The 17431-nt window shown below is 50.0% G+C and overlaps 1 protein-coding gene across 1 annotated transcript in view; it reads left to right on the plus strand.

The window, feature by feature from the left end:
* The window catches only part of PPP1R16B (protein phosphatase 1 regulatory subunit 16B), a 43490-nt gene extending 26626 nt beyond the window's left edge, over positions 1–16864 (plus strand). Inside the window, exons 2-10 of the mRNA XM_084271606.1 lie at positions 4613–4683; positions 6644–6789; positions 9406–9509; positions 9819–9943; positions 11897–12022; positions 12626–12701; positions 13721–13850; positions 14546–14714; positions 15464–16864. Coding sequence (XP_084127732.1) covers positions 4613–4683; positions 6644–6789; positions 9406–9509; positions 9819–9943; positions 11897–12022; positions 12626–12701; positions 13721–13850; positions 14546–14714; positions 15464–15985 — 1469 coding nt within the window. The 3' untranslated portion in view covers positions 15986–16864. The remainder of the gene's footprint in view (positions 1–4612; positions 4684–6643; positions 6790–9405; positions 9510–9818; positions 9944–11896; positions 12023–12625; positions 12702–13720; positions 13851–14545; positions 14715–15463) is intronic.
* Positions 16865–17431: the final 567 nt, after the last annotated feature.

A 17431-nucleotide genomic window follows, 5' to 3' on the forward strand; every position in this document is an offset into this window, starting at 1 on the left:
GCTTATTGACTTAGGGGCATCTGCAGCAACAGAGGCATTTCTTCTCTGTGGAAAAGTATTCATCTGGTTTAGGAACTTCTCTGGAAAAGCTGTTTGTGGTGTAAACTGAGTGAGAAGGGACATGGAGGAAAAGGGTAATGCTGTGATATCTCCTCAGGTGAGGTCAGTGCTGGCCCTGCACCAAATTTTCCTTAGGGCCTTTGCAGTGGCTTCTTCATCTTCACCCTGATTTATGGATTTGGGGGACAAGAAGCTAGGCTTGGATGTGCTTTGGAGGAGGGAGAGCTCCTGAAAAGTGGATTTGTTGTATGCAAGGAGGAGAATCTATCTGAGGCTGCCCTGGACCAAGTGATGGAGGGTGACTTAAAACCCAGGCTGTATTTTCACAGCTGTTGTGGGAGCTTTTTCCATTTAACACAGCACAGATGTGAATGATGAAATATAAATTGAAGCTTGATGTACACCATCTTGGCATGTGAGAGGTTCAATTATAGGCAGAGCGAGCAGAATAATGGAGAATACATTTGAGTGATTGTTCAGTTAATATAATTTGCAATGAATTATTCACAACAATTTGTTCACCCAGCTCTTATTGTAATCGTTTTCATTCCTTCATTTGCTCTGCCTTTGAAACCGCTTCCCACAACTTGCTCTTGACGTGTAATAAAGTATATCCACGCACCCAGCCCCTTCTCCCCAGCTCCCTCTGCCTACACACAGAGCAGGACGGTGGTTTAGGTACTGAGTTCTCTAAGAAGTTAATCATAAGTGTTAAAGTGGAGGCTGCTGCCAGGGAACTTGCTGATGTGACCCATAAAACCCCCATTCTGTCACGCTTGAGGGTGCCCTCAGCTCACAGAGGTCCCATTTCCATGCTATACATTGTGTGTATGGGGGGGTCTTTCTTTTTGTGCACAGTGTGCTGAGGCTTTCCCTGCCAGAAAGCGATCTGCTGGTGCTGAGGGGTGAACCTGCATCCTTAAGCATGTGCTTCCTACCTGGACAGCATTGCTCCTGGGTGGCATCACTCTTGGATGGCATCACTGGTGCCTGGAGGTGGGAGGTGATGGTGTGGGGCTTTGCAGCAAGGCACATAGCACCAGCAGGCTTGAAGAGAAGCGCTTGGCTTGCTCAGGTCCCTGCCCCTCATGCTGTGCCTTAAAGTAGCAGAGAGGGTCCATGGTGGTGCTGCAGCCCAGGAGCTGAGGGTCTGGCTTCCAGCACTGCAAAGCATCACAGCTGTGGTCCTCCCTTTCCTATGTCTAAGGCACTGGAAAACCCACAAGCCCTCATTTCTCCTGAAGTCCATCAGAAAGGACAGTCCATTCTTCCCAGCTACATGGGATGGCAGGAGGTTTTCACCCAGGCTGTGCCTGGGTAGTGGGTATGGGGAAGACCCTGGTCCTCCTGCCTCATCCTCCTGCTGCTCTGTCCCCAGGGAGTAGGGGGTGGTAATATTGCTCTTTGCCACCCCATGCCTTGCTGCTGGGGGTTGCTGGGTAGGAATCAGGGCTGCATTCTGCTGTGAGCTTGGTGGGACCTGGGTAAATCCCCATGTTTGTAAAAGGGGGCTTATGTGATAGGGAACGGCAGTTCTTGGAGAGTTGTGCCTGTTGGGATTTGCTGCGTGGAGCCTGAGGAATGCTGAAGGCAAGGACCCTCTGCCTTCAGAGAGAAGAGCCAGGACTCACTGCTGCCCAGCCTGGTGCTCCCTTGCCAAACCCCAAGGTGCAAACTTCAGCTTGGGGCTAGTTAGAATTGGGACTAGTTGGAAAAGTGCCTGGTGTCTTCTTAGAGCTGTGTTTGCCTGGACACACTGTTCCCATGGCCCTACCTAGCTTCCTTGCCTGCCTTTTCTGTGCTCTGTTCTCTTGTCTTGTGGTTGTCGGTCTTCAGTGCACTGGGAGATACTGGGAAAGGTTTTGAGGGCTGCAGTGAGCCAGTCCTGAGGGCAGATGGGAGCTGAGGAGGTGCACTGCAGACAGGGTTAGTGGAGAGTTCAGAGCTGCTTTAGGGTAAGATAAATCCCTTCTTTGAATCTTAACTCTTCAAGGACTCTCTCAAGCTCTGTCAAGCCAGGACTGCAGAGCCTTCAACACAAACCCCAGTACTCCATAGCGAGCTGGGATTTATGCTACAGCTCCTTCCCACGGAAGGACAGCAATTGTAAGATTAATCTGCCAGCATCTACTTGTCCAAACGTCCATAATCAGGCAAAACATGATTAGGGAACGGCATGTCATTAGTACACAGTGGCTCTTAAATGACCGAGATTGAATTAAAACCCTAATGGGCAGAGCATCCAAAGTCAGTAAGAGACAACCAGATGCACCGGTGAACGCCTCGCCCATCGCTCAGCTTGGATTAGAAGAGCAGGAGCTTGGGGCTGGCCAGAAACACCAGAAGCACAGTCATTAAATTGGATGTACTGGCTGGGGCTCAGCACCCTCGTTACTGTCAAGCACACAAGTGTCGGGCTGTGAGCACCCTGCGCTGGGTCCTTGGGCTCACCGTGCTGGGGGATGAGGGGCATTCCTTGGTGTATTCTGCTTTCCTGGACCAGTTTCATTGAGGAGTTAAACTGACCTGCTGAGAAGGACCTGGGTGTCATGATAGATGAGAAACTCCCCATGAGCCAGCAGTGGCTCTTGCAGCTCGGAAGGGCGGTGGGATCCTGGGCTCCATCGGAAGAGAGGTGGCAGCAGGGACAGGGAGGGGATTGTCCCTCTCTGCTCTGCCCTCGGGAGGACCCAGCTGGAGTCCTGTGTCCAGAGTTGAGGCTCAAATACAAGAAAGATGTAGAACTGTTGGAAAGGGTTCAGAGGAGCCATGGAGATTATCAGAGGGCTGGAGCAGCTCCCCTACAGAGAGAGGCTGAGGGAGCTGGGCTGGTTCAGGCTGGAGAAGAGAAGGCTGTGGGGGGACCTCATTGCAGCCTTCCAGTCCCTGAAGGGAGCAGAGGAACAGGAGGAGAATCAGCTTGTTAAAGGGCAGAGACTGGCAGGACAAGGGGGATAGATTAAAGCTAAAGGAAGGGAAGGGTTAGATGAGAGATTAGGGGGAAGTTCTTTGCAGAGAGAGTGGTGAGGTGCTGGAATAGGCTGCCCAGAGAGGGGGTGGGTGCCCCATCCCTGGGGGTGTTCAAGGCCAGGTTGGATGGGGCCCTGGGCAACCTTGTGTAGCTCCAGGCCTGGAGGTTGGTGTCCCTGCCTGTGGCAGGGGGTTGGAGCTCTGTGATCCTTGGGGTCCCTTCCAACCCAGACCAGTCTGGGATTCCAGGATTCATTTTGAGTTCAGTGGAACAATCCTGTGCTATAAAGTTTTTTATTTCACTTCTGTCTGGTTTCACCTACCTTTTTGGTAAGGTCAGGCCTGTGGCTTCCAAACACAGTTTCACTGTGGGCTTTGAGTTGCCTTTCTTGTGAGTGAATTTTCCAGATCTTTTAAACAAAGCTCCACGAATCGAGGCTGATGTTATTGTGGACACATTTTTCCACGCTTTGCTTTGGATGCCAGAAGAGCTGTAAGAGCTCTGTCCCCAGAGATGGCCCTGATGTGCTAGGGAAGGAGCTCCCTCTAAGAGTGGGACAGTCAAAAGCAGCAGCAGAGGCTGCAGGATGTTTTGGGGGTGTCCAGCCTTGCAGTCATTGTGATTGCCAGCTCTGAAGGTGGTTTTTGCCCTTTTGGTGTTGTTAATATACATCATTTTGCAACTCTGGTTTCATTTAATGGCTACATCCTTGCCAACAAACGAGATGGGCCTTGGATATCTGTTGCTGCCCTGGCCCCAGGGAGGTGATTATGAATGTCTGGTTTGTGCCTGTGCTGTCTGTGACATTTGGGGTGGAAAAAGCATTAGGTAGTGAAATCTCTGGAGAAAAAGCAGGGAATGAGCAAGTAAACAACAGAAGATGGGTACAGATCAGCAAGATCTGTCAGCAGTGTTGAATGTGAAGAGTTTCCAGTGTTGCCATTATTAATTCACTTGCTCTGCCAGCCTTGCTGCTCTTACCTCCGGCAAGATCTGGACCTCAGAACAAGCTTTATCTTTAACCTGGGGGCTAATGGCTTTTTGGCTGTTTCAGAAATTTGCATTTATTCTCTGGGAGGCTTTCTTCAGATATCCAACTGCTCATGTGAAGTGTCCAAAGCAACCTCAGTGTATTTTGGCTGTGGTGCCCCCCTGAATGTACCGGGCTCCTTCTCCCACATTGATAGCTTCTTGAGGTGAGATCTCATCCCTCCCACAGTGAGATCTCCCTTATAGTTGTACCTCGGGACCCCAAAATCACTGCTTGCCTTTGAGGTCTCCTGGGCAGACGTTGCCCTCAGACGAGGCAGAGCACAAGATAAAAATGTGGCTTCTTCCAGCACAGCTGTATGAAAGCCATAGCTGTCATAGCAAAGTCTCCTTGGGGAGGAAGCTGTATGCTGGTGCTCTCTGCTGGATAAAACCAAGAAGGCTTTTTCCTCACTGCAGTGACTGTGAGCTCGTGGTCTCCTGCAGCTCTGGGACACCCTGACTTACCTTTGTCACAAACTGGCCGGGTCTGGCAAGAGCTGTGTTGGGATTTCTGACCTGACTCCTTTCCCCTGTCTCCTTCCCTTACAGTGTGCTACTTGCTGAAGAGCAACATCAGCCCGGACCTGTGTAACGAAGACGGGCTGACTGCACTGCATCAGGTGAGGCACAGGAGGAGGGCACAGCTCCCTGCCACTCTGCTTTGTCACATCTGCCCACTGCCCTCTGAGCAGACCTCTCGGTGTGAATGGAGAGAGCTCTTGTATTTCCTTTTGTGGCTCAGTGAAAGCAGTGGAACTTCGACAGTGCTGTTTCTTGGGGAGCAGACTGTGATCAAACCCTTCTCTTGCCGTATCCCAGGCTTCATTCAGTGCTAAGAAGGGCTCAGGACTTGGGGCTGGGTTCCAGACATGAACAACATCTTTCCCACCCTTTTATTTTCGCAGGGCTGGGCTGCAAACTCTTAAAGCAGGTTAACTCCAATGTAGAGACTTTGGCAAGCCTCAAGTTTTGAAATCAGTGTAGTTAAATGATGCCCAGGATGCTCAGAGGGCCTGCTGCTGCTCTCTGTAGGCTCAGGGACTTCCGAATTCAGTATGAGATAGCAGCAGCCGATGGCCAGTGAAATACACACTTGCCATAGTGGTGTCCTTCCTCTGAGCCTCTGCACTGATCCCAAAGGGACTCCTCCTCATAAGCCCTGCTTCTCAGCGCAAAGGCACTGGCAGTCAGCCTGCAGAAGGCCCATGGGACTCGCTGTGCCTGGCAGCTGCCGCCCCCGTTGCCGCAGAACAGTGCTGCGGTTGTCACCCGCCCCAGTGGGGACTCGTGGTCTTCTCGCTGTTAGTTCCTGCTGTAAATGCTCCCATTGACATGGGATTTCAGATCCTTCCATAAGTCACTTGCTCTTTTCCAAGCTGGGTGAATGTTTGCTTAGAAATGCAAACTGACTTGTAGAAGAATAAAAGGGCCCCGCTGCCACCACCCCTCCAAAGAGATGTTATTCTGCACACACAGAGATGCTGACAGCCTCAGTGCTTTCCCCACCAGGTGCTGAAGCATCCCACCTCTCCTCCTAACGGAGATTGTTTGGGAGTTAAGGTGGGAACTTTGTGTTCACTGGAATTAATTGAATCCCAGAGTGGAGAGAAGCTGCCAGATGAACGTTACTGTCCGTTACTGGTGGCTTCCAGGGAAGGACACAGCTACATTACGTCATAACTTGGCTGTGTGACAGGCACAATTTTAACCCCACTTCCATATCCAACCAGTAAATGGAAATAGAAGTACAGGAAGGGTCTGTGTCAGTCACCTGTGTAAGCGCACGGGGTGGGGTGTAGTTCAGGCCCGGTACAGGCCCAGGCCTCAGTGCTGAGCTGGGGGTCTGCAGTAACGTGTAGACCAAGAAAAAGACCAGATCTTGTTTTCATGTCTTTATCACACACACATTCGTGTCAAGAAGCAAACGTGAGGTTGATCAAAGAGCAAATTCTACCTTCCCCAGAGGAAAGTGCTTGAGGCCCTTCTTGCACACCACTTCTGGGCCCTGCTGTAAGTGCATGGAGGATGTTCATACTTCAGGAGGTGAAAGGTGTCCTGTGAAGTACCCCATAACTCTGGGGATTTGACTTGCATTTCTTCAGGTAGCAGGTAGGTAGCATGAGCTGCTGGGAAGACTTTTACTCATCTCACATGCCAGTGTGTGGGATTCTCCCTAAAAAAAAACAAAAGGGAATGTCAGCTTGTCAGCTCATCCCTTGGTATGTGGTTATACTGGTTACGCTGAATTTCTGCCATGTTTGCTCGTGAATATGAAAGACCCAGTGGGACAGAAGCCCTGTGAGTATTTACTACTGGTTCTGCCCCCAAACAAAGAGGGCTTTGTAACACACCAGTGACCTCCAGTCTGCCTGGTGTAGGTGTTCTGCATGATGCCTTTCTGACCTGGTTGGACTCAATTCAGGGTTTAACTCTGCCAGAGATGCTTGTTGTCAAACACTGCAGGATAAAGCGGGTCTTGACCTCCAGGTACTGTGGTGTACCTGAGAAGGTATGAGCCCTCATCTTCCCAAAGGTTTATAAAAACCCCAAACCAATCTGTCTGTATCTCTTCCTCACCAGTGCTGCATAGACAACTATGAAGAGATAGTCAAGCTTCTCCTCAACCACGGGGCCAATGTCAATGCAAAGGACAACGAGCTGTGGACTCCATTGCATGCAGCAGCCACGTGTGGTCATATCAACCTGGTGAAGATCCTCATCCAGCAGTAAGTGGCTTTTTGTGTCTGCCCCTCTCTGTAAAGCTGATTCTACTCATAGTTTCTGTGGATGGAAACCGAGACTGCCTTAGTACCCTGTGAGATTGCAGCGGTGGTGATTATTTCCTGCTTTCAGGCTATTCATGGGGCTCTTTCCTGCATGGGGTGAAAGGGGGTGGAGGAGGAAGAGCACAAAGGCTGAGGAGATGCAGTAAAGCCTTAGATGACTTGACTCAGTTTCATGAAGCTTCTGGAGACGGGGCCAAAATTGGCCAATTTTGTCTGTTCTGGTGTGGATGTGCCAGTGTTTGTGCTTGTCAAACTGTGCTCGCTGGGTGGGTGGGAAATGGGGTGGCCAGCAGGACCCACCCCAAGCTCTTAAATAATGACTTCCAGTCTTCCACCCACGGCCAAAGTGACACTGATGTAGGGCAGCATGTTCGTAGAGCTCAAGTACTTGGGTGAACTTTGTGACCTGTCTTACTAGCTCTTAATTAGTAACTAGTTAGCTTCTTTTAATGTGTTTGTTCTTCAGCGGTGTGAGACTCTCTGGACCTTCTGCTTGCCTTTAACCAGGGCCCGAAAGCTCAAGTCTTTCCTAGACCTGCTGGCAAGGAGGAGGAAGCCAGATGCGTTTTGAGCTGTTCCCCATGCAGCATTTAATAAGCAGCTGCTGTGAGCCCTGTCTGGAGCAGATAGTCCTGACTCTGAGCCCTCTCCTCCATCTCCCAGAGGGCAGAGCCTGTTTTGGGAGTGTTAACATCTGCCTCACACTGCAGCTTCTCCCCAAGGGAGGGAGACTTCTCTCTACGATGCCATCATCTGGGAGACTAGCACTGGAAATGTGGCCCTGCTTCTTTGGGCATACCATGAAGGAAGTGGAGTGGAGAATGCAAACAGTGGTCTCTTAGTGGATGTTTCCACTTGGGTTAGGGATATTTTTGGATGGGAGGGCATAAAAATGGATAAAACAAATGTGGAACAGTACTGTGCATCTCAGGCTCTTAATTGTAGGTAAGGGATTGTCATAGGCATGGGTGGCAGGGTGAGGAACTGGAGCTTATGGCCCTAGTTGTCCTAGACTGCCCTGTGGTAAGTAGTTGCAGCACATCTGGACTCTTGTAGCCTAAGATCGTGATCCCATGCTTGGAAACAGTCTTTCCCTGGACTTGTACTGGGGTGATTTAATTTGTTTGCACCAATCTAAGTTGTCCTTTACAGGAGGTGACACCTATCAAATGACTAGTTAAGCACTGCCTTTGAAGGCAGTGCTACTGGTGATGGGACCTGGAACCCTTGGAGATGATCAGAGGAAGCAGCCCACAGTTCTGTGATTTGTTCTTTGCTGATTAAACTAAACTAACGCTGGAGCTTTGCAAATAGGCATTTCAATGGGGTTTGCTCAGCTCAGGCAGAGGGGGAAAAATAAACAAACAGAAATCTAAAATCCAATGGATACTGCCTGCTGTCTTTCCAAGGCTGGTGGCTGTCAATGTAGATCAGAATTCACCTGGAACTGTTTAACAGTGAGCTGAAATGGCACGGTTTGGAAGCTGCTGAGAATTTTCCACTATGTGGGAATATGGGGTCAGTGATCAAGTTAGCTGGTGATTTTACTGCTGAATAGTGACCTCCCAGAGGTCACCAAAGCTCTTAGAGAAGTGCCTTTGGATAACGAGAGAGAAAAGTTCACCAGTTGGCAGGATATTGGCTTTTAGGACTATTTATTGCCAGCCCGCTCTTGACTAGATGGAAAGCTCCCTCTACCATTCAGCCCGTGTCCTTCCCAACTTTTCTGGTCTTTGTGGACTGCCAGATGCCCAGAGAACAAGCACCTGGTACTTGCTCAGCATTGGTATCACAGAATCACAAGGTTGGGAAAGACCTTTGAGATCATCAAGTCCAACCATTCCCATCATAAGCTAAACCAGATCCCTAAGTACCTCATCTACCCTTTTTTTAACACATCCAGGGAAGGTGACTCAGCCCCTCCCTGGGCAGCCTGTGCCAGGCCCTGACAACTCTTTCAGTAAAAACTATTTTTCTAGTGTCTAAACCTGTCCTGGGGCAGCTTGAGGCCATTTCCCCTTGTGCCATCTCCTGTCCCCTGGCTGAAGAGACTGTTGCTGACCTCTCTACAACCTCCCTTCAGGTAGTTGTAGGTGGTGAGAAGGTCTCCCCTCAGCCTCCTCTTCTCCAGACTGAACACCCCCAGCTCCCTCAGCCGCTCCTCATAGGATTTGCCCTCCAGCCCCTTCCCCAGCCTGGTTGCCTTTCTCTGGACATGCTCAAGGAGGTACCCAGAAGTTCAGCACATAAATCACTCCTGTCATTGAGAAGCTGTCCAGTGCCAGGATTGGGAGAGGACAGGAATGGCCCCATGGCTTGTGTGCTCCACAGCCCATGAGGAAGGTGTGGCATGCTGCCTGCCATCTGCTTTGGGAGTTCATCTTCCCCCTTCCCAGGTTTGCTGCAAATCTTTCTTACCTCACACAGATCTGGGTGATGTTTGGGTGATTATTAAACCCCAGTTAGTTTCTGCAAGGTGTTTATCCCAGCGCTTGGCACTGTGTGCTGGAGGATGCCTGAGGTCCTTCCTCGTGTAACTCTGCTTTCTCCTTGCAGTGGGGCAGACTTGTTGGCAGTAAATGCTGATGGCAACATGCCCTATGACCTCTGTGAAGATGAGCCAACTCTGGATGTCATTGAGACTTGCATGGCCTATCAAGGTAAGGAGATTGAGCTCATGTAAACTACAAAAAGGGGTCAGTGTAGTACTAAAAATTACCTTGTTTCTCAGCTCTTGATTCGCCTCTGGAGGAAAGCAGAGCACTGCTGCCTGGCATAGTTTCTTGGAACCTGACTCTAGTTCCTTTGATTCCTAAATAATGATGAGGGTGAAGGACAGCTGTCAATCCCCTCAGCTATATTGCTTCTGAAAGGGATATGAGCTCATATTAAACATAATCATAAATCTAATTTTACTCAACCAGCAGAGACAAGGGCCCTTTCCAACTCTTAACTCGGGATTTTAACAGGAATTACACAGGAAAGGATCAATGAGATGCGGGCTGCTCCGGAGCAGGTCATGATCTGTGACATTCATGACATACTTGCAACTGGACAAGACCTGAACAGGACTGATGCCCAAGGTGCTACACTGGTGAGTGAAACTGCTGCGGCTTCACTTTTGCCTTCCTGCAGCCCGTGGGGTACGAAACCTGCCCTGTGGCAGGAGGTGTACAGAACCAGGGTGTTAAGGAGAGGTGTGAGGAAGCTGTTTTGATCTCTTCCCCTGTTTTAGTTCCTTGTCACCTGGGAACAGGCTCTGCCCGTGAGTCCAGCTGACGTAACTCGGTGACTGTCCCTGTGCTTTTTGAGGTGGATCCTTTGTGTGTGTGAGCTCTGTCAGTTGTCCAGCAGCTTGGGTCCTGCAGCAGGACTGCCACACTCCTGGGCTCTGTCTGGCAGTGGCTGGTCCAAAGAAAAGTGTGAGAAACCCTGTGAGGAATTGCTGCAGAACATGGGTAGCATTTGTGCTGATCCCCAAGGAAACGGGACTGAAAGACCACCCAGGAACGTTTGGCTTCTCACTAGTTCTGACCCGGCTCCCACAGCTGAGTCCTCTGGTTGTAACAGGAACAGAATCTGGTGTTGGGCACTCTGGGGACTTTCTGCCTCCTCCTCCTCTTTGAGCTTTTACAGCATCTGCCTACTGGAGTGCTGTGTTTATTCATGCAGGGTGGCATCTGGCCCTGGGGACAAATGTACAGCACAAAGCTGGCATCTGGTATGACTGGACAGATGCCAAAGGCTGGACAATCCCAGTCCTGTTCTCTTCTTTTTCACCTGCAAATGTGTGTCTTAACCCCTTGCTTACAGCACCCCTGGCTCAGGGAGAGTTCAGTGATGCTGTCTGATACGCTGGGACTTCCAGTTGGTGCCTGTGTCCAGACAGAACTGATGCCCTGGCCACATGGTGTCATCACTTTGATAGCCAGATCATGGCACAGCACCCAGGTTTCTGACTCTAAATTGTCACCTATAGCATATCCCAGAAGCACAGGGGGAGGTCAGGGTCCCTCCAAGATAAACCTGGATGACTGATGCTTTTATTGCAGCTTTTCTTTTTATTAACATGTTTTTCCCTTTAACAAGGATGGTGAGGAGATTCTTGGGGGTGATAGAAAAAGGGAAGCCAAGTGATTCCTTGTTAATTCACCCAGCACCACAATATTTAATGGAGAAATTAACCGAATTGCCAGAAAGTGTCAGAATTTCTTTCTAGACAAGGGTTTAACTTTGTGTGGTGGAACCCACGTGGAAACTTCAGAGAAGAAGTTCTAATTCCCTTCTTTAGCACAGTTGAAATCAGGTGAACTCCGAGTGGAGCTCATGCCTTCAGAGCAGTGCTGGGTCAGTGCTTTGCTCAGAGATGCAACAGCAGACCACGATTATTAACATCTTCAGAGATGTGAAGTATTGTGGGGGACTAAAGGAGACTGTTAATGATGCCTCTGAAGTGATGGTTGTAGTTAGAAGCCACTATCTGAAAAATCAGATTCCTGTAACTGAGAGTAGCCGAGGATTAAAATGGTTTTGATTTTCATACAGCAAAAACATCTATGGCGGAGTGGGAGCACCCTTGGATGAAGAGAGTCCTGGCTAAAGCAGGAGGAAAATTTAATAAAAAACCAAAATCACATCCACAGCACTTGAGAGGAGACATTCACCTGGCATGAGGAATGCAGACTTTGCAGTGGGTGGTGGTGGTGTTGTTGCAGGCTCGTGTTTTGATGGTGCTGTGTCCCTACAGACTGGGAAGCACTTAAGAGCTCTCCATTTAAAATGTGGCAACATGTTTTTTCTAACCCATGTATGTAAGTTGTTTTAAGAACTGTTAAGCAGTTTCCTCTTGAAACAAAGTTAGAGGCAGGTGCTGCCCAGTTCTAGTAACAGGAACAACCTGCTTTTGGCCTGACGGCATCGGCCACGTGTGACATGTCCTGCCCATCCAGGTGACTCAGGGGACATCCAAGAAATGCCACTGAAACTTGGTGTATAAAAGCATTTGTGGTCCTTGTGGGTGCTTCATGCTCTGTTCCTTGTCTCCTAGCTGCATATAGCTGCAGCCAATGGTTACCTGCATGCAGCTGAAGTCCTTCTCGACCAGGGAGCAAGCCTGGATGTTAAGGACTGGGACGGCTGGGAACCTCTTCATGCTGCTGCTTTCTGGGGACAGGTATTGATTTTGTTGCACATTCCATGTATGAGGGGTGACATTTCTTTCTTCCTGGACAAATTCATAGAATCACAGAATCTCCTGCATTGGAAGGGACCCATAAGGACCATCAAGTCCAGCTCCTGGGTCCACACAGGCCCAGCACAGTCAGAGCATGGTACTGAGGTATAGTCCAGATGCTTCTTGCCCTCAGCCCAGCTCGGGGCTGTGACCCCTTCCCTGGGGAGCCTGTGCCAGTGCCCGACCCCTCTCTCAGTACAGAACCTCTTCCTGACACCCAACCTAAACCTCCTCTGGCACAACTTCATAGTGGAGTACTATGCAAATGGTAGAAATCAGCTGGACTCATGGGATGTGTCTGATGAAGGCCTTGGGGCTCCAAAAAAAACTCTTGCTGAGAAAGTTTGGGGGAGTATGTAGGTACTGAATTGGTACCAATTGAACGGTAGGAAATGTTTAACATCACACATGTAGCAGAATAATTTGAGGCAAGCTGAGCACACGTGCCATCGCTGCTTCTCCTATTCCAGCTTTCCAGCTTTGAGGAGGAAAGTGGTTGCCTAAGATACCTCTGTCAACTTGGCCTTCTTCCCCTTTCTTTAGATGCAGATGGCGGAGTTGCTTGTGTCCCATGGAGCTAGTTTGAGTGCCAGGACATCTTTGGATGAGATGCCAATCGGTGAGTTTACTGAACTTGGTAAAAATAAAGAGATGCTAAGAAAAGCTAAACGTGCTGGAGTCCTCACATGGTGCCTTCAGAAGCATTAACATCATTTTTCAGATGTCTTTAGAATCAAAACTGCAGTTCCTTTAAATGGGACTGCAGTTCTAAACTGGCACCTTCTGAAAACGCTTCTTCCTGGTCTTAACAACAAGGGAGAAGGAATTTCTCAAGCACCAAGTCTTTCTCCTGCGCGCTTCCACTGACATTGCCCCTCTGTACTGTGCTTGGGAGTCTCCCTACTCGTGCGTTGTAGCCTTGGATTTGAGCAGCTGTTGAGTGCAGCACTAAGACTTGGGTGTCTGCTTGGATCCAGTGATGTGTGGTAAGCTGTAAGGAGTTGGGGAGGAAGGAGAAAGCACACATGAGTCTTGGGATGGATGGGAAGTAAAAATGCTGATGTGCTAGCATCCGACGGCATGTTTGGTAACAGTGTGCCACGTTCTTCTTCAGCAAGCAGTTTTCCGAGCCTTAACTGCAAAACTCTGTGCATCCTTGCTTTAAAGGTGGAATCTTGTTGTCTTCTACCCCACTCAGCTTTGCATCTGTCTGTATTCCCTTTCATGTTGGAGGCTTATGGAAAATGCTGTATCCGGGGGAGCTGCAGGCTGGTATTTACAGAAGTAATTGATGCATTGATGCACTGATGCAGTCATTGATCCCTCTCCCCCTTTCAGGGGTGGGGCACAGCATGCTACAGAGGTGGGGCAAAATCTAGCTGAAAGCTAAAGCTGAGCCCCCGCCCCAGTCAGCAGCCCTTGTTTCCCGCTCCTGTTCAGATGTCCAGACTATTCTGCCTCCCCTAATTTGCTCAGAGTCTAACATGCCTAAGCATGTTCTGCTTAAATTTCCCTTCTCTTCCTGTGTCTGTAGCTGCCTGTACTAGGAAGGTGCAGTTAGTAATGTGGTAGTAACGTGGTGGTAACGGTACCACATTTAAGCCATCTGATTAACGGCTTGGTTTGTGTGTGCTGTAGATCTGTGCGAAGAGGAGGAATTCAAAGTGTTACTTCTGGAGTTGAAACACAAACACGATGTGATCATGAAGTCTCAGATGAGGCATAAATCCTCCCTGAGTCGAAGGACCTCCAGCACTGGCAGCCGGGGGTGAGTGCGTTGCTCCCTGCACGTCTGGCCACCCAGACGCGGTTGGTTGCAGCACCATGGTGTGGGGAGAGCCACCCGTCTGTCCTTCCAAGCCAACTCCCCAAGGCAGAAGCTGAGAGCAGAGCTCCTTCCAAGAGCAGCTCTGTCTCTAGGTGGTGTCTCCTGGGGGTGGGGAGATGGCTTTGCACTGCTGTGGTTTAAGCACTGCTCCGAGCAGAGGACCGGGGCTGTGGGTTTACCCTGCTGACCACTGACGCTGTGTCACAGAGTCACTGCTCAAGTGGAGTAGCTTGAGCTGCTCAATAGTATGTGTCATGGCCAAGACACTGTGTGCAGCCACGGTTTGCACAGGCCTTTATAAGATGCTGGCTAGACACCAAAGCAGTCCTGCAGACCACAAAGCTCCCTACACATCCTGTGGGCCGTTTCCCTCTACATTTACCCCACCGGTTGCAGGGCAGAGCCATCAGGTGAGCTGTATGAGCTCTGATTGCTTGAAAACTCCTTAAAATTCCTCCCACCTTTAATATCCATGCCTGTGCCTTTGCTTTGTGTGGGTGCTGGGAACCTGAATCCATGTTCCATTCCTGCGGGAGAGGCTGCGAAACACGATTTGGTGCTGAGAAGAGCTGTGGGGTAAGAGGAAATGTCATGTCCTGCTTGTAGCATCACTGCTCCCTCTCCCTGTCCTGCAGGAAGGTGGTGAGGAGGGCCAGCCTTTCAGACCGGACAAACCTCTACAGGAAGGAGTGTGAGAAAGAAGCCATCATCTGGCAGCAGCTGGGGGCGGCGGAAGAAGGAAGAAACTCAGGTCTCATTGGAGAAATCGGGGAGACTCGGTCTGACCAGGAGAACACAGACCCTGTAAGGAATCGCTTTTGTTCTATGGGAGTCACCAAGCAGGGCTGATGGTGCAGGTTCGATAGCAGTGGGTGCCCTGGAGTGTAAGGGGGCTGAAAGATTCATAAACCTCATCTAGCAGATGTAAGCAAAAGAGCAAATTCTCATTTGGTGTAAAGTGGGATGTCCCACTTGCAGGGAAAGGCAGGTTTGGATTTACAGTTGCAGTTTGGAGATGCAGTCCTGGTGAACCAGGAAGCTCTGAAAAAATAGCATGTAAACTGGTAATCACAGAATCATAGGGGTTGGAAGGGACCTTGAGAGATCATTGGGTCCAACCCCCCTGCCAAAGCAGGCTCTCTAGCTCATATTGCACAGATAGGTGTCCAGACAGGTCTTGAATATCTCCAGGGATGGAGACTCCACCACCTCCCTGGGTAGCCTATTCCAGTGCTCTGTTGCCCTCACTGTTCACTAAAGAACTGTTATTTGGGTTTAATTCAGTTATTGTCATGTTATATGAATGCATATTCTCTATCTTTTTTGGTGGGGAGGGAGGTTGTGAGTTCACGTTCCATGCTCCCAGTTGGGAACCAGCTCCTGGCCGGGGCTCACACCATTATAGGGTTGTGTTAGTGGGTGAATTCGAGGTTTGTGCTGCAGCACCTGTCTGGTGGAAGGGCTGAACGTGGGCAGGCTGAGGAAGGTGTCACAGGGGTGACTGTTACGAGGGGTGGGGGAAGATGCTTTTCTTTCATGTCATCTTGTTGCAGAATTCAGTGCTGGAGAACTCTTCCCTCCTTCCGGAGCTAGCAAACAAAAGCACCCAGTGTGACTCTGAAATCCCCCTCCAGAATGGACTCATGGCGTCGGCCAGCCCTTACCAGTACACCTTTTCCAATGGGGACATTTGGAGTATGCACACCGACCCTGACAGCAACCCAGGCCACATGCTGCCCTACGGCAACCCCGGGCTCCCCGACACGCAGCAGTTCTGGGGCACCTACAAGGAGCACAACCACCAAACACTCTCCGAACTGAAGCGGCAGCGGGCTGCAGCCAAACTCCTCAATCACCCTTTCCTCAGCACCCACTTCAGCAGCAGCATGGGAGGGGTCGCCGAGAACGGGGCTGAGGCCAAGTCGCACCTAATCGCATCCAGGACTTCCCCCTACAGCACCAATGGGACCTCGGTGTATTACACGGTGTCCAGCGGCGATCCGCCCCTCTTGAAATTCAAAGCTCCCATGGAGGAAATGGAAGAGAAGGTGCATGGGTGTTGCAGAATTTCCTAGTCTCACCAGTTTCTCACCCCAGAGGAAACAAGATGTGGGTGGGCTGGTTGGGTCTGTCGTGGCTGGGTTGCTTGTGTTCCAAAGGGACAACCTGTTTGCTGACATCTGGACTGTAGTGGCCTCGTTCACCTTGGATTGTACTTTGCCCTGCCAGTTACTTCCACGCAGTTGAATGAGTGATGGAGGTGGAGTGAGGCTTTTAGGAGGGGAAGGGTGGTGTAAAACACCAACAATGTGTGGTGTAAAAAGAGTCACCTGAGTCTTGCTCCCTGGGGAAGAAGCGACGGTGTGCTGCCTCCATGAGATGCCTTGGAACAAAGAAAGGATCTGAATTAAAATCTTTGCATCTGAGCCTCTTGCTGCAAGTCACCAAGCTTCTGGAAGGTGACAGTTCAGACCTGAATTTCCACTCTCAGGCCATGCATCTGCCCTGGAGAGGAGAACAACCCCACGTGGGCTCTGGGAGGGTGGACAGAGCTGTTTGCCATCCAGCCGGATCCCACACTCGCAGGGCCTGAGCAGCAAGCAAGCAGGGATGCTGTGCTTGCTTCAGGAGGTTCTCAAGGTGTCATCTCCTGGCAGTGACAGCTCACTGTCAAAAACTCTGCACTGGCTGGGTCCTGTTCTGCCCACGTAAGCTCGTCACTGCAGACTGCCATCAGGTTTTAAGCAGAACTTTTCCTGGAACAGGCTTCACTCAATAGGCTTTAAAACTGATGTTGCAATAAGGGGCCCTGGCAATAGAATTTTACTGCAATAAACCACTGACAAAGGTCTATATTGGGATAAGTAATTTAAAAAACAAACCTTATTTGTACTATTTAGACTCTTAATTTGTTAAAACTGAAAAGACTTTTGCTGATCTCAACTTTCCTACCGATTCTGTTTATCTCTGTATATCTGTTTATTACTCTCTCTGCTCAGCACGGATACCAGGGCGATATGCTTTGCATTTGGAGTTTTCTGGATTTCCAGAACCACAGGGCTCAGGAGGGATGAGGAGGAAAGGCTTGCCACCACTAACCTAGGGATGTCACAAAGGTGTTTCTGATCTCCCTAGACGTTACGACACTCACGTTAACCCGCAGTCTTTGGCTGATAAATAAGTATTAACCCATTGCTTTGGTAGTTACATGCTGCAGCAGGGCAGGATAGTCTTTTTTTTTGGTCTGTTTTTCCCAGCTCCTGTGCTGAAGCCCTCAGCAGTGGTCAGCAGCTGTTGTTAAGTCTTAAATGCCACCGTGAATGTGGGGGTTGCTTAGTGCTGTGCAGTACTTGGCAAAGCTCTCTGCTGTAGGGGGAATGGTACCCCAACACGTGTTTTAGTGACAAACTACCTCAGAAACACCAGCACGGTGTAACCTGGGGGGTTGGCGCTGGCTCAAGTTAAGGCTTTGAGTGCCTGGAGAGTGTCTGGGGAGCCAGCGCTGAGGAACTGCCCACAGT

The sequence above is a fragment of the Gallinula chloropus genome (assembly GCF_964237585.1).
Source record: "Gallinula chloropus genome assembly, chromosome: 16".
In the NCBI taxonomy this organism is placed as follows: domain Eukaryota; kingdom Metazoa; phylum Chordata; class Aves; order Gruiformes; family Rallidae; genus Gallinula; species Gallinula chloropus.